This window comes from Harpegnathos saltator, unplaced genomic scaffold (assembly GCF_003227715.2).
Source record: "Harpegnathos saltator strain DR-91 unplaced genomic scaffold, Hsal_v8.6 scaffold54, whole genome shotgun sequence".
NCBI classification, from domain to species: domain Eukaryota; kingdom Metazoa; phylum Arthropoda; class Insecta; order Hymenoptera; family Formicidae; genus Harpegnathos; species Harpegnathos saltator.
The window spans coordinates 932967-950503 of NW_020230360.1; the positions used below are offsets into that span (position 1 = coordinate 932967).

Here is a 17537-nt window from a genome sequence, read left to right on the forward strand (position 1 = left end):
ATGCAAACAATAGGGGCGCACGTCAAGTGCTGTCCCACTTATCGGCGAAGAATTATGTCTGTGTAAATAGGGCAGTCGCTGTGCTTCCGCTACATTTGAGTTTACCATCCGCGTTCTGCGTCGATTCAATTATCGTCGGGAGGGAGAGAGACAGTAACATCGCTTGAAACTGCAGCACGATAAATCCCCGTTCTTCGCGAGCGCGAAACAATCAACGGAACCTTCATAGTTCGGCGCTTTGGCGCAGCGTCGCCGTACCACGATTTTCGTTCCAAGTTTCTTCTTCTTATCACCGCGTCCGGAGAGCAGCGGATAATATCGGCTAATACCAGATAATAGTGCTGATTTCGCGCTCATCGCGTCAAGTTGCAAACACGACCTCGCGAGACCGAGAAAGATATTAATCCAAGGAGATATCGCTTCCGCTCGTGCGATGTTTTCCACTGTGCTATCTCCCACTGTATGTGTGTGTGTGTGTGTGTGTGTTGAATTTTAACCGCAACGTGAATGTAATCCACATTGGGCCCCGAGAGTAGACTGCAACTTTTCTTACGCAATTTTCCGAGCTTCCATGGAACGGCGCGGCACAGAAACCGCACGCGTAATTCCATTCGCGAGATATGAGAGTTTCACATATTTATAACGTCGGCTATATTTGTTGCGGTCTTTAAGATAAGCGCGCAAATGACGTCCGCGCATGGCGCAACAACGGCAAAAGTTTTCTTCCCGGCGCGAGATGAATTCTTAAACGCGCGCGCGGCACTCGCCGCTGCTTCTAACGTTGACGTAGCCGTAGAGGCGAGGGTGCGCCAAAGGGGTATCTATATTTACGGCTCACCCGTTCGGGTGTAAATTAACCCTTTCACTCTCCAACCTTTGCTTATTAAAGGAGATTTCTCATTAGCTGAATCCGCGTGATTCCACGAGGTGTTTTACATCTCTCCTTTCTCGCGATCTTTTCCTCTCCTTTTTACGAATATTTCGATGGACCGATTTTATCGTCGAGGCGAACTATGTCTCAGTAACGTAAACAAAAAAAAACCCTATATCGGCGATAAAGAAAGAATACGGTGGAAAATTCAAAATCGATCATTAACTCATTAATGCTGGCTGCGACAGAAATTTCGTGTTGATTTCAATATTATGAATTTTTATGAAAATGCTCGAAAATTTTAATCCAAAGTATATTACTAGGGGTTTTCGAGGTCGCTCTTTCCGAATTCTCTGCGAGAATCATCAAGAAATGAGTGTTTGTATTGATTTGTAACGGTTTTTTTTTCAAAAAATGCGATTTTTTCTCGTCAATTTTTTTCTAAATCATGGATTTCATCTTGATAAAAATGTTGAATATTACCGAAAAGTACTCCAATCGTATTCTCAAGGCTTGTAATTTCAAAAATACGTATCTGGACGTAAAATTTTCTGTACTTTTGAAACCTGAAATAAAAAATATAAGTTTTGCACCAAAAAATCAACGTTGGGCCCCGTTAAGCCCAGAAAATACATCGGACCCAAATTTGGGGCCTACCACGTGAAAGAACTCGATCAACAGGACAACTTTTATTTCGGATAATTTTTCATAAAAATGCATAACGAGTTATTCGACCGAGTTCCCAAGGATCCGGCATTATCTATGGTGATACATATATATGATCGCCATATTGAAATTACTAAATTGCAAAAAATTTCAGAACAACATATATTTTACGTACAAGTCTCGAGGACACGATTAGAATACTTTTCAGTAATATTCAACATTTTTATCAAGATGAAACCCATGATTTAAAAAAAATTGACGAGAAAAAATCGCATTTTTTGAAAGAAAACCGTTACAAATCAATACAAACTCATTTTTTATGATTCTCGCAGCGGATTCGGAAAGAGCGACCTAGAAAACCCCTATTAATGTACTTTGGATTAAAATTTTCGAGCATTTTCATGAAAATTCATAACATTGAAATCAACGCGAAATTTCTGTTCTAGCCGGTATTAATGGGTTAATGTTTGTAATTATTAAAGAAATTGGTAATTATTTACTTTACGGAAGTCAGCGCACTAATCATATCGACCTTGACATATGTTATTGGAGGAATCATTTTACTAAATAACCTATTGTAGGTTTCAAGCGTCGCTCATTGTTTGTTAAAAAGTTATAAAAAAAGAAATTTCATAAATAAATACTCTTATTTGTTCGATACATTAAAAGATATTAAACAGTACATATGAGTGGGGGAGCTCCACTGCTACCCGGAAAAGCCTAACCTAACGCAATCTAACCTAATCCAACTTATATCTTGCATATAGTTAAACGTTGTGGGTTTTTACGGGATTTTTTCAACAACGTTCAACCATATGCAAAGTTATATAAGTTGGATTAGGTTAAGTTAGGTCTTTTTCGGGATGAAGTTTTTCGGGATGAGGAGCTCTGGCCCTTCCACTACACCTTCCCCGAGAAAAATCAAATCTAACCTAGCCTAACCCTAATCTAAACCAGCCTATATAACTTTACATATAATTGAACGTTGTGAGTTTTAAGGGAATCTTTTCAACAATGTTCAGCCATATGCCAAGATGTATGAATTGGATTAAATTAGGTTAGACTAGATTTTTTCCGGAATATTTGTTAATATACATTGCGTTATAAAAAATAGGCTCTATTTATAAAACCTATTCTGTTTATAACTTTTTAATAACCAATCATCGGCGACTAAAACCTTTCAAAAATTACTCCACAAGTCCTCAAGTATCAAGATTATGTGATCATTGGAGCTGACTGCCCTAAACTAAATCATCACACTCCTTCTCATTTCCTCCTCGGGACTTGGAGTATATTGATGTATCTTCACGTCCGCGTAAATTGTTCCCGCGTCACGAAAGACTTGCTTTCCGTTCGATACCTGCCTTCTTCCACGCGAAAATGTCTTATTCCTCTTAAAACTCACATTTGATCACGTTGCCGATGGTCGGAGGCGTATCTGGTGTGTCGATCCTCTGAAATGCCATAGATGCCAGCTACCGCGGCCATACCTTAGTCTCCACCAGCGCCAGCAATCTCGAGGGCCTGATCAGGCTCATAATCTTCCCTGCTAGAGCGCTGCTACGAGCGCCGCGGATTCCCATCCAGCGTCATCGTGCGCCGTGGAGTGCCTCGATTGCGTGGACGCTTCTATTTTCAGGCCGGATTTCTGACCGAGCGCTCGCCCGTTTCGCTCTTGACGCGGCGAACAACACGCGCGCTTCCATAAGCGGACGAGTCCACCTTTCTCCCGATTTCGCTCTACCTAGATCGCCCTAAACTCGGAGAATCGTGCTGATCGAGTCTCAGGACGTGGTCTCGATACTCTGGAAATTATCGGCTCGTGCTAGACAACCGCCGCGACGGAAAACGTCACCCTTTACCCGCCTTTGGCATCCACAAGCAATTTTTCCGAGCAAAAGTCTTGTTATTCCGATCAATTCGAAAATTTAGAGAACCTAACGGGAGAAGAGAGCGAAAGAGAGACAGAAAGAAAGAGGGAAAAAAAGAGAGAGAATGTGAGAGGGGGGAGGGGTTATATGTACGCAGAATAGAATCGGAAATCTTACATTTGTTTGCCCGTCCGTTCGAGCGTGGCGACATGTCGGCGGCATAATCGCGAGGTCAATTTACACGCGTTGAACATACTCGAGGTCATTTTGTCAAAGTTCATCGCTAAACTTTACTTTAATTGCAAGCTTCGGAAGTTTATATCTGAGCTCTGACACGACCTGTCTATAAGCAGCGGAGACGGAGACGGAGAGAAAAGCGAAACATCGCGCTGCCTGCTGCGCGAGGTTATCGCGGTCTCTTTTCATTTTTCCTCTCTTTTTTCCGAATATTATGCGTGTATGTGTCGAGCAAACAGAACAGATGGTTTTGCACGCCGCGTTGTGTGCTATAAGAGAAATAGAATATAAATGAAATATGAGGGGAAGCGCGTTGCGCTTTGCGTTACTCTCTTCATGGAATAATTCGCGGCAGTCATCGTGAATTAAAAATTCAGTCTGGACTCCGATACCGACCGAAATATGCTATCCAATTTTTCCATAGACCCCCTCTTCCCTTCTCCCCTCCCGCCCCCTCTCTCTTTCTCTCTCTCTCTCTCTCTCTCTCTCTCTCTCTCTCTCTCTCTCTCTCTCTCTCTCTCTCTCTCTCTCTCTCTCTGTCTATCCACCCATCTATCTATCTATCTATCTCTCTCTCTCTATCTCGCTGTTCCATTTTTCGCAGAAACCAATTGTGAGCACGCAGTGTCAATATGAAAGCGACAGGAAACCGAACGCAAATGGATTCGCAACTCGGACACACTATTTGGCGCGGTTTTACGATGCCACTTGCTTCTCTCCACGGCGACAACGTGCTGCTAGCTTTCATCGACCGACTTCGGTCACGGAAGCTCGCTGCGCTACACTCGATACGGTATCACGACAAAATTTCACTTCGCTATCTAAATAATTTCCCCCGTTCTGCTCCCTCCCTCCCTCCCTCCCTCCCTCCGCGCCGCACCTGCCGGTTGCGTAAAATATTTTCGAGCGTTGCGGGGAAACACAATTCGCTATTTCGCGCTATTGTCCCTTCGATTCCGCGAAGGCGCAGCGAAACGAGGTGTAGCTGGGCCCCGAGACGGGGCTCATGCGGGTGCACCGCTTGTGCACCGTCGATAAATTCGTCGTCCCGTATATTCGACTGCGTTTCCGACGTGGCAGTGTGTTGATGTCGCGTACGACGAAACATCAAACGACGGACGAAAATTAATCATACGAGCGTTGAAATAACAAACCAATGCCGGCGCCGCGCGGAATAGCGGCGCGCAGCTGGCGCGCGTTAGCCAGCACGGGCGCAGGCAGCCGGACACTTAACGATTAAAACAACTCTGGCCGTAGGTACAACGGCACGTAAGTTATGCCATTGTGCGTCCATACATACGTGGTTCGATCGGCCGTGACACGTTTTCGACGTCGACGCGCGCTCGCTCGCACCCGCGGAAAATGTAAAGTCGCGACGTCGGCGTCGCGCGACTGATTGACGGCGAAATTACAACCGACGACCTCGGTCAGCGCGAAGCAACACACAAGTCTTCCTCCCTCCTTCACTTTCCTTAGTCCGCGAAAGGAGATCACGTGTGCTACCTCGAGGATACACCAATCGCAACAACCGAGGAAGAGGACCACCACCCTCTCGTCCACTTCGCAACTTCCTTCACATGTCACAAATATGGGAGGAGGAAACCAATCGCTCGTCCATCAGCAGATATTACGTTCCAGTCAATCAGTTCACTGATAACCACTCATATGCGAGCGAAAGAAGATGCGCCACAACTAGTAATGACTTATATACAAGCATTGTGAATAGTCAATTTTTCAACGGGTCTGCATCAAACTTGATACACCCATGTCTTTTGGGTCACTGCCTATGAATCCGGAATCAAACTCAAAAATATTCATAACGGCGGATAAAAAGTGGTGGCGCTTAAATATTCAATCTTGTCAATTTTTGAAGAATATTTATTAATATTGATATTCCCATTTGGATTTGCATGAAATTTTGTTTGTAGACAATTTTTCAGATCGCTGGTGACGAAGTTTCAAAATTCGTAATGGCAGATCCAAGTGACCAATTTTGTTAGTCCATTAAGGAGAAGATCATACTCGATATGTTCGTGTTTTTTAAGTTGCTGGTGATAAATCCAGTCGAAATTGCGAAACATAAAATGACAGATTCAATATGACGACTTCTAGTGACTATTCTATTACAGATAGTTTTACCTCCATTATTAGCGAGTGAAATATGTTGAAGGAAAATACTTCTTTGCCGAATAGCTTTAGGTGGGAAGCTCGAATTATGACAGTCATTATCCGCAACCAAAATACATATCGAGTTTGATGCGTATCCGTAAGGAAATATCAAAGTTAGTCACTTGAAACCGCCATTTTGAATTTCGAAATTTCGACCTTGGACCTAGTCAACATCCAACAGCGATCCCAAAGAAACCCTTGCAGATAAGCTTTCGTGTAGAATATGAAGTTATTCGTTTTTACTGGTTTTGGCGCGAAACGTTGGATTCGAGTCTGCCAGTGAACTGGTTAAATCGAATGCTTGTTACTTATCACTTTTTTTTCCGGCTATTTGATGCTCCAATAAGCACAAATAGATAATATCATACGCAGGATATTCAATGTAACGATCCGTACGATTTTTTAAACTCTTTCGACTATTTGGAGAAAAGGTTGCAAGGTGAATGTTCATTTGCTTCATATAGACGCTGCAACGTGCGATGAAAAACTTTAAAAAGAAAATGTTCTTCACAAAGAATCAAAGTCATCCTAAATTCTTTTGTTGGCAGTACGCAATCTTTTTATATAATATTATAGAGGACTTTAAGACGAATTCGATGCACTATAAGAAATCTAACTTTTATTAACGGCAACCTAAAAACAACAGAAAAACTCTAATTTATGAAATGGTGCAAAAATTAATATCTGGTATGATATACAAAGTCGTTATTTCATTGAATCGTACTTTTGCGAAGGAAACTTAACATCACATCGATATCTTCACTTTTTTGATATGCAAGCGCCAATGCAAAATATTATCGATATAGAGAACATATATTTCCAACGAGACGATCCGGTCCAGTCCGTGATGCATGGATATTTTAAAATTACCTTCAGTAAACTTTTGGGAATCGTATTATAAGTACATGTAGACCAATCCGATGACTGGCTCACTGACTTTCACTAGAAATTTATTCCCGATGGAATTTTCTTATGGGCATATCTGCAAGCTCTTGTATATCACAAACACTAATTAATATTGTTCAAGATCTTGGAGAAAAAATAATTACAACTTGTAACTTTGGATTCAAATAATACAATAACTGTTACACACAGTAATCTGTTTAAAGAAAAAGTAGAACTTTGTGTTGCAAAAGGAGACAAACAATTTGAACACTAGCTTCCATAAGTTAAAATTTTTCTCTCGTTTTTATACTCTTAATAATAAAAATGACATTTCTCCTATATATTCATTGAATTCGTCTTAAAGACCTCCATACTGCCGTGTAAAAAAGATTGCACAGTGGCATTTTAAAAATTCAAGATGACCTTGAGTTTTTTATGGAGAAAATCTTTCTTTTCCAATTTTTTTATGGCAAGTAGCCTGTATGAAGCAGATGAACGTTCACCTTATGATCTTTTCTTTAAACCGTCGGAATTAAAAAATGGTGCGGGCCGTTACGCTGGACATCCTGTGTATGGAATTATGAAAAATTGCATATGTGATTAATCAGATCAATCTGAGAAGAAAAGTGCCAAGTCCCAAGTACATTTTACAAAAATCGCAGTTATTAATGATTGAAAATGACCACATCCAGAGGCTTTTTTAATTGATAACTTGAACATTTGCATGTTTATTTGCGAAACAGTAAAGGACTTTTTCGTTCAAATGACGGCTATTGTGGCTAGCGATAGGTTCAAAGTTCAATATACTTACATCTGTCACTAGACCGTCAATAGCCGTCATATAATTGTAGGTTAGGTCATTCTGAACAAAAAAGTCTTTTACCATTTTGCCAATAAGAACGCAAATTTTCAAGTTATCAATTAAAGAAGCGGTCGTTTTCGATCATTAATGACTTAATAACTAATGCAATTTTGCAATACGGTACTTGACTTTTCTTTTCAGTTTGACCTGATTAATCTTCACAATTTTTCTAAAAGATCCCAGACACCCTGTATATATGTTTCATTATAACAAATTTCATATTGCAAATGTCCAATATTCTGGCGCGCGGTATTTACAGCGGGACCGAATGTGGAAATATTACGCGTGTGTTACAGACATAGACATTTATATTTGCAAGGAAAATTGATTTGTATCCCTGAAATTTGTTACGACCATTTGCACTATCAATAAGGTACGTATCGGGGAGCTAAAAGAAGAACGGTTGTTCATCGTGTGGGTGTGATGGCGGGGAGAGAAGATTCATCGAAACTCGGCGATCGTCGATATCGTGCGTTGTAACGGAGGAGAGCGAGCTAACACACGCGCGAATTTCGATACGTTCTACGTGGGAAGACAAATTACGCACGAGTGCGGCAAAGTGAATTAACCGCATCTCGCGATTGGCCGACGGCGCGTTACGCCGCGTCGTGCTAATTCGCGCACGACAATGAATCTGACAATGCGCGTTACAACTGCACGCTCGCACGTGCGAATTAATTTACGAGCAACACAGACGGCCCGGCACTTTTTTCCATCCCGACGCACGGAAATACCACGATTATGCGTCCGTGTGCGTCGTCGTGATTTGCGCGTCAATCGATGAAACGAGCTGTCTCCCTCTCGACCGCGAATCCCTGTCACGGATAGTCAATGAATAAGTTAACGTCGGACGAAAGTTTCACTTCCACCTCCGTCCTCGCAACGATCACACGAGGCGAACGTAAAGAGCGATTCCTCATTGAGAAAATTTCAAATTTATTCCTAAGAAGAAGTGGAAGAAACCAGAAGAGCGGGAGGATAAGGAGATAGAGAGCGAGAGAGAAGGAGGAGGAGAGAATGAGAGAGAGAGAGAGAGAGAGAGAGAGAGAGGAGAAAAAAGAAGAAAGAGGGAAGAGAAAAGAGGGGTGCAAAAGAGAAAGTCCGAGAGAAGAGGAAGGAAAAGAGAAGGAAAAGACAGGAAGACACAGAAGAAGAGGAAGAGAAAAAAGGCAGGAAGAGAGGTAGAGAGAAGGAGGGGAAGGAGACGAGGAGAAGGGGAAGAGAGGGTGAAGAGGAGAGAAGGGAAATGTGATAGAGGGAGAAGAGAGGGGAGAAAAGAAACAGAAAGGAGAAGAGAGAGTGTCCGAGAGGAAAAAAGCAAAAGAGAGAGGGGAGGAAAGAGGGAAGGAAAAGAGGGGGTGATTAAACGAGAGATCACGAGAGATCAAAAACAAAAGCACGAGTTTCCTTCCATTGGCTCAGTCGGAGGCGCCAAATCGCGGACATTGCCGCCGTTACGCGGTGAGTTACACGTCCGTTTACAGTAGATTCGTATCCGATAATAAAAACATGAGGTGAGCGGCCGAATTTAAGAACGCGGCGTGTCGCGTGACCGCGATACGATTTATCGACCGATAAAGCTCGCATGAAATCGCGCTCGCTCCGCTCAGATCGTACTCCAGCAGGCGCCCGCCGTTTTAATTAGCGCGCAAAGCGCGACCGATTAAACCGGCGCGGTACGCGCGGCCGTATCGAGCATCGTAGTCGGCGATAAAACGTGGACGTTTCACGCACGAGAAACGTCGTGCGTGATGTAAGCCGCTTACGAGGGTGGCCGTCCCGAGCGCGCGTATCTTTATCTCGCGACACGGCGCTTTCCTCCCCGTCTCGGCTTTTCTCACGCGGAACGACAGATCCGCGCGCGCGCGCGCGCTGCATAATTGCTGATGGATGCCTGGGCCGGGTTACGTGCAACATTTTTCGCCGTTCTTTCGTCTCTCCCGCTCGCAATGCCGCTCGAGGACACACACGTCTACGATGGCGCACGGTGCGGCAGTCCTGTTCGTGTTCCACCATCGAGAGATCGATAATCCGTCGTGATCAACGAGCGCAAACCTTTGCCGGAGACAATATAATTCACGATCACTGTTACCCTCCCCCTGCCGGCAGCCACGACGCACGTCGGACGGCATTTCCGTGCACGATTCACTCGCGGGAATCTTTTATCATTTGATCTACCTCAAGTATGCGCCAGGGAAGAGCGGCGATCCCGCGGGATTCTTCCTTCTTCCCTTCAAACGCACCCCCGATCACGGTCACTTAACGAGCTTGACATGACGCACGACTCGACACGGCACTCGACTCGAGAACTGCGCTCACAACAGTTTCTCACGGCGCGCATTTTAACCCGTTTTCGCCCGAATCGCTCATCCTCCTCTGCAGCAGAGGTGCGCGGTAACGGGGAGAATTCAAGCTGGCGAATTTCTCCTCGGATAAGCGAGAATCTCTCTATGATTTTCTCTCCGCAGCTCGGCTTTACACGGCTCACGTTAGTAGCTCGGTGTTAATATCGCTTCCGCTTGCTCACTTGAGATCACCGCGCCGGCTAATCCGATGGAGATTTTACTCTACGATACCGTTACCGAGCATGTCAAGAAAGCACTCGAAAAGAGACACGAGAGCGTGAGAGCTTCAACGAGAAGGAGGGAGGAGAAGAGAGAGAGAGAGAGAGAGAGAGAGAGAGAGAGAGAGAGAGAGAGAGAGAGAGAGAGAGAGAGAGAGAGAGAGAGAGAGAGAGACAAACGCGAGGTGAAAACGGGTTAATCACGGCGGCGGAAGAGCCAGTCCAGCCCCCGTCGCGAACGCACCGCAGTCGATGACTATCGCAACGATACTCGCGGAGGGTGGCGAGAGAAGAGAGACACGACCGGCCGGCAGCGTGGCTGTCTTGGTTTGCGGAAGGCGCGTGCTGCGTCCTTCCGAGTCCACCCTGGTGCTTTCCACCACCGCGACACGATCGCCCCCACTAAGCGACCCCCCGCATCCCGAACGTCACTTCTACCCTTTGGAGACGACCCTCGGGGCACCCCTCGCATCGCCGGCTCGATACTCCTTCCGCACTCGTGCACCGAAGACGATCAAGTGCATCCACCGCTTCCCGAGGGAAGCCAGGGACGGAAGAAAGGGCTCGGGCGCAGGGGCTGAAGGACGCTCGTGTGTACACGTCGACCGGAAGCGACGCCACGACGCGAGTCGCGAGTCCGCCAGGTAAATTGTTCGCCGATCCGATAGCCGCGCGCGCGCATAAGTACGCCGCAAATCCTGAAGCACTGGAGGCACCCGAGGTCTTCTCAGCCATAGCCCGCGCTTTCTTCCAGAGTGTCGCGTCGTTCAAAGCCGATCGCGATTGCTTTACATCGCGAGCAACAGCCACGAGGCTGGACGCACTGTCGTCGCCAGTGAAAAACGGGGAAATCGATCGGCGCGTCGCTTGCGAAAAATGATGACACTGTGAAGAAGAGAAGAGACCGGGCAGGATGAATGGGGGGAAATTCGCGGAGTGGTCTGAGAACGCGCTAGTCTCGCGCGGCCGGGATTGTTATTGATACAAGTAAATTTAGTCTCGACTGTATATATTTTTCCATCGTCTATTAATATCGGCCGATATCGATAGCCCGACTATAACTTCACCGAGGTCTGACTCTTACAAACTTAATGCGTGCTATATAGCGAGCGTACTGATCAAACCAGATGCGACGTGTCTATAACGATTTCTTTTTTTCAACTCTAATTCTCTCTCCCTCGCTCTGAACGGCTCCCCATGAGAGCCTGAAACGTCCCAACTCTCGGAAACGAGCGAGCACAAGGACAAGCGCAGTGCAAATAATAATAACATCCTGACGCGTGGTATCGCATAAAGTCAGAAGTGCTGGTAAATTCGCCGTCTGAGCGAAGCATTTACACCGTCGGCAAAGGTCAGCATCGCTTTGCGCGGATCATAGAAAGTCGACGTTCACTCTATTACAGGGGCCGTATAATCTCGAATCTCCCGTCGCTCACCCCATTGAACACTCGCTGTCGGCTAATAATAGTTTAATATAAAATCCAAGGGCAAATAAGTACACCTATACGTGGGCGAGTTACGGTCAAAGGTTAGTCTTCTGCTTCCGAGTGACATGACGAGCAGATTCCGTTCCCTCGTGAAATCACACCCCCTCCCCCTCCTCCCCCCCGATATACATACGCGAGAGAAATATCCCATTGGCAATCCGCCGCTGCTTTCGCTCCTTGCCACTAAATTGCTACCATTTTTACACGAGAGAGAGAGAGAGAGAGAGAAAGAGATAGAGAAGGAGAGAAAAAGAAGACAGAGCACTCGGCAGTATCGACGTTGGCACGCCGCAATATTACGATTTATCGCGACCACCTGCGCCGTAATGAACGCCATCATCTGGCCCGAGCGCGGAATTAGACCGCTAAAAGACGCAATACGCATCGAGTGGTGCCTCTATTGATCAACAATACGACCACTGGCGCAAATTCGGCCGCGGGACCGAGCTGCTAACGTCGCGGCGCAGCGCGTCACGTCGCGTCGCGTCGCGTCGCGTCGCGTCGCGTTGCGTCGCGTCGCGTGGATGTGTGCTAGTTGTTGGGCGGTCGAAGGGTGAACGCGGAAATGCGAATAGCAGGCATCTCCAGCAGCTCGCGCGTAAGTCCATTAGCAATAAGCATCGACGTTAATTAGACTTCCGCGATGAGTCGGTGGCGCGCACGCGCGCTCGCGCATAAACCGGCCGCGTTCGGCGAACGTGTGAGCTTCTACGGCGCTACGTTGGAGATTTATGAGCGACATTGTCCGCAAAATTAAATTAGCGAGGTGTATTAACGACTTAGACTGGATACAGCTGGGTGCAAACTGGGTTAAAATACGGGATAGCGCGAGTCGCGCGTATATAATAGTAACGAAATTTCTATAAATAAATACATATTTCTCTGGCTGGTTGTCTTACTTTCTTCAGTCGCGAAAGGCTGGGCGAAGTGGAGGATGTTTCCTCGCAAGATCGGGCGGGTTTCCTTAAGTTTTGCCACTCGCCGCGAACGAATACGGCACGAGGGAAATACGTCGAATTACGCCCGTCGACGAGAATTTATCGCTTTACCGTGAAAGGAAATGGAACGAATGTACATATATACGTTTGCGCTCCGGAGAAAGCGCGTCGCTAGATCATCTCAGATTTCACACAAGTCAAGTCCGTTCGGATAGACACAGCGTATCGCGGTGCATGTTAACGTAAATTCGATTTCACGCTTAAGTAGTTATATTAGTGCACAGTCAGACGGTATACACTCCCGACGCGGCTTCCTGTACGCTCAAAGGATAAGCGAGTCGATCCCAAGCGCCAGGATGTGGAATAAATGCGCAATGTAAAATCGTTTTCACGGTCAAGTAGAGGCAGCCGCGTTCGGCCGGATCATTAAGAACTCGCCCCATCGGCGAAAAACATAAAAGCAATCGGGATATTTTATCCTTATGTCGCATACACACACACACACACACACGCACATAAATGCGCGCGTGCGTTCTATGCTGCAGGAGGAAAATGCCTAAAAACATAGAAAAATATCCAATAAACGCTTGAGTAACCATCCTGAATGAACATTCCGAGTAAGCATTCCGATTGTCGACGGACACTTGCCTGCGCCGCAGGCATTCGAAAAGTCGCTCGCCGTGCGGGCAGAAATCTCGCGACCAACAAGTAGTAACATAAATTCGATTTCACGAATAGTTAACTCGGTAAGTAGATACATAGATACGCAGACAGGCCGAGCGGATACGTCCGTGTGGAGATAGCCAATATAGATATCTCCGCAAGGCGCAAGACAAAGTAGCTACGTCCGTAAAAGGCCAGGCAAAGTAGATGTATACACACGCGGTCAGACAAAGTAGATATTTCCGCACGAGATCTCGGTTTAAAAAATGACTTCTAGCCAGTCGCGATGGACGAATACACGGAGGAATCACGCTTGTTCACGCGAAATTTATCGCTTTGCTGTCGAAGAGGATGAGCGAAGGGGATGGGCCGCGGAAGTTGCAAAATGACCGGCCGGTCATTTTATCCTTATGTCGCATACACACACACACACATACACACACATATGCGCGTGTGCAATTCCCCTTCGCTCCATGTTGGAGGAGAAAAATACCTAAAAACATATGCCTAAAGAATGTCTAGAAACGTAAGAATAAGAGGAGAATTGTATCTACACAAAAAGTCGAAACGGGCACGCCGCGTCAAAGGAACGTTGTACTCGAGATATCTTCTTTTTTCTTCAGCGCGCATTCGTTATTCTCGGCACGACCGATGCAAGCGTACGCAGCGGCATGTATCTTTTCGGATCAGGATACGTCGCGCCATCCGTCCGGGCGAAGGTCAGGATCTCCTACGTAGGATCGTCGATAATGCAGTTACCATGCAGCGCATACGTCGGATCGTTTATCGATTTCGGCACTCAGTGACCTATTTTCCAATCGAGCTTGAGGAGAACCTCGCTCTCTCGCTACCGCCCCTTATCCTTTATCTCTCTCACTCTCTCCGTCTCTCTCTCTCTCTCTCTCTCTCTCTCTCTCTCTCTCTCTCTCTCTCTCTCTCTCTCTCTCTCTCTCTCTCTCTCTCTCTCTCTCTCTCTCTCTCTCTCTCTCTCTCTCTCTCCGTCTCTCTCTCTCTCTCTCTCTCTCTCTCTCTCTCTCTCTCTCTCTCTCTCTATCTCTTTCTCTCATAAGGACACGAACGCGTCGTTTTCGGCGAGGACGCCCGTTTAGATTCCTCCGAAAGGGGTGACTCAGTGGCGCCTTTTTGGCGTCGCGCACCCCGACGAGTCGACGCGGATAACATCAACACTCGTTCGCAATTGTTACCGCTTTCACTACGCGAAAGTCATTCTGCGAAAACGCAGGGAAGAGAAATGAAGCGCGTGAGAATGAAGAATTATGGTCGGTCCGGCAGAAAACATTTGGAAAACACGAGAAAATCAATTCAACCCATCGACATGAGAATATCTGGGCGAAGTATATACACTGTTCAAAAGAATTATGGCATAGATAATTTATTGCCGAAAATTGGCCAACTTTGACTGGCGATTACTTCGCGAAAATTTATTGTATTATAGACTAATGATTTTTTTTTCAAAATGAAGCTTAAAATCTCTACTTTAAGAATGTATCTCCATTTTTTGCATGCGATGCACCCCTACCCCTATAACCCCTGACACCTGAGGATGTTTGGTATATTGAAAATTGCAAAGTCTGACGGAATGCACGGACGTGGACAATTTTTTTTCAGAGACGCCATTTGCATCGTCATTAAGTTCAAATCTTTCCCTTCAATTTGAAAGAAAAATTGAGTCGCTACAATTTTTTCTCGCAAAGTTGCAGCCCTTCAAAAATATCGTTGCTTTTGGCCTTCAGGTCAAGTGTGCACGCGTGTGTGTGTGTGTGTGTGTGTGTGTGTGTGTCCGTGACAGAAGAGATAAGGACCCCGTGGTTCGTCACTTCCATAGTCAATAATTACTGCACACTTGGCCCGAAGGCCAAAAACAACGATATTTTTGAAGGGCTGTAACTTTGCGAAAAAAAATTGTAGCGACTCCATTTTTCTTTCAAATTGAAGGGGAAGATTTGAACTTGATGGCGATGCAAACGGCGTCTCCGAAAAAAAATTGTCCACATCCGTGCATTCTGTCAAACTTTGCAATTTTCAGTATACCAAACATGTCCTCAGGTGTCAGGGGTTATAGGGGTAGGGGTGTATCGTATGCAAAAAATGGAGATACATTCTTAAAGTAGAGACTTTAAGCTTCATTTTGAAAAAAAAATCATTAGTCTATAATATAATAAATTCTCGCGAAGTAATCGCCAGTCAAAGTAGGCCAATTTTCGGCAATAAATTATCTATGCCATAATTCTTTTGAGTAGTATATATTGTTAACTTCGAAGTATATATCAATTTGAGGCAAAAAGAAAGTTAACTCTTAAAAGTTATCATCAAAGAAAATCACGTTAATACTATCATACACTTACCCGCAAAAAAAAACGGGCCACTAAGTTTTAGTACAGTTTTCGAACATCTTTCAATAGCGATAACTCAGCCAAAAATCAACGTCTTTATTAAGCTGGCACAGCCTTTTCAGCACAATCGCATGGGACTAGCACAGAAATTTAGTGCTCTTTTGTTGCTAATTTGTTGCTCCATTCCCGATTTTGTTGCTCCAGCCGTTACGAAATAAACAGTGGCTGTGCTAGCTTAACATTAAAGTTAGCACAGCCCCTCGAAAAAAAAATAAAAAACGAAAAACGAACACATATTTTTAAACTACGATTTTGTTGCTAATTTATTGCTCTATTCCCGATTTTGTTGCTCCAGCCATTTCGAAAAAAAACAATGGCTATGCTAGCTTAACATTAAAGTTAGCACGGTCCCTCGAAAAAAAAATAAAAAACGAAAAACGAACACATAATTTTAAACTACGTTTTGTTGCTAATTTGTTGCTCTATTCCCGATTTTGTTGATCTAGCCATTTCGAAAAAAAAAGCAGTGCCGGGGGCCTATAGACGTATGCTAGCTACAAAAGTAAACTACCCGGAAAAATTTTATTGCCCACCCAATTTCGGTCTTAATATGTTGTCCGATTTTGTTGCTCTTAAGATATTCCAGTTTCAAATTTGTTGCTCGCGGTATGTGTTTAAACAATACCCAAGAACCCATATGTGTGTGCTGGCTACAAGAATAAACTATTCGAAAAAAATTTGTTGCTCGCCCAATTTCGGTCTCAGTATGTTGTCTGATTTTGTTGCGCTTAAGATATCCCAGATTCAAATTTGTTGCTCGCGGTATATGTTTAAACAACAGCCGAGGACTCATAGGGCTGTGCTGGCTACAAGAGTAAACTACTCGAAAAAAATTTGTTGCTCGCCCAATTTCGGTCTCAGTATGTTGCCTGATTTTGTTGCTCTTAAGATATTCCAGTTTCAAATTTGTTGTTCGCGGTATATGTTTAAATAATAGCCGAGAACCTATAGGTGTGTGCTGGCTACAAGAGTAAACTATTCGAAAAAAATTTGTTGCTCGCCCAATTCCGGTCTTAATATATTGTCCGATTTTGTTGCTCTTAAGATATCCCAGATTCAAATTTGTTGCTCGCGGTATATGTTAAACAATAGCCGAGAACCTATAGATATGTGCTGGGAATTGGAAATTGGGCAAGCAACAAATTTTTATCGAGTAGTTTACTCTTGTAGCCAACACACACCTATAGGTTCTCGACTATTGTTTAAACATATACCGCGAGCAACAAATTTAAAACTGGGATATCTTAAGAGCAACAAAATCAGACAACATATTAAGACCGGAATTGAGCGAGCAACAAATTTTATTCGAGTAGTTTACTCTTGTAGCCAGCACAGCCCTATAAGTCCTCGGCTGTTGTTTAAACATATACCGCGAGCAACAAATTTGAAACTGGAATATCTTAAGAGCAACAAAATCGGACAACATATTAAGACCGGAATTGGGCGAGCAACACATTTTTTTCGAGTAGTTTACTCTTGTAACCAGCACACACCTATAGGTTCTCGGCTATTGTTTAAACATATCCCGCGAGCAACAAATTTGAAACTGGGATTAAGAGCAACAAAATCAAGCAACATACTGAGACCGAAATTGGGCGGGCAACAAATTTTTTTCGATTAGTTTACTCTTGTAGCCAGCACAGCCCGATAAGTCCTCGGCTGTTGTTGAAACATATACCGCGAGCAACAAATTTGAATCTGGGATATCTTAAGAGCAACAAAATCGGACAACATATTAAGACCGGAATTGAGCGAGCAACAAATTTTATTCGAGTAGTTTACTCTTGTAGCCCGCATACACCTATGGGTTCTCGGGTATTGTTTAAAATAAACATATACCACGAGCAACAAATTTTAAACTGGGATATCTTAAGGCAATAAAATCAGGCAACATACTGAGACCGAAATTGG

At 44.6% G+C, this 17537-nt stretch overlaps 1 protein-coding gene across 13 annotated transcripts in view; it reads right to left on the minus strand.

Annotated features, from left to right (window-relative positions):
- Positions 1–17537, minus strand: part of shaker (potassium voltage-gated channel protein Shaker) — a 176524-nt gene that overhangs the window by 60484 nt on the left and 98503 nt on the right. Inside the window, exons 1-2 of one of the 13 annotated variants that reach the window (XM_019844788.2) lie at positions 9740–10209; positions 2943–3342 (exon numbers count right to left, since the gene is read on the minus strand). The exons of 10 other annotated variants lie outside the window; for them this stretch is intronic. In XM_019844788.2, coding sequence (XP_019700347.1) covers positions 2943–3025 — 83 coding nt within the window. In that variant the 5' untranslated portion in view covers positions 3026–3342; positions 9740–10209. Of the gene's footprint in view, positions 1–2942; positions 3343–4945; positions 5489–9531; positions 10210–17537 lie in introns of those variants that run through there. 2 more of the 13 variants (XM_025303362.1, XM_011153324.3) reach the window with 2 other exon arrangements.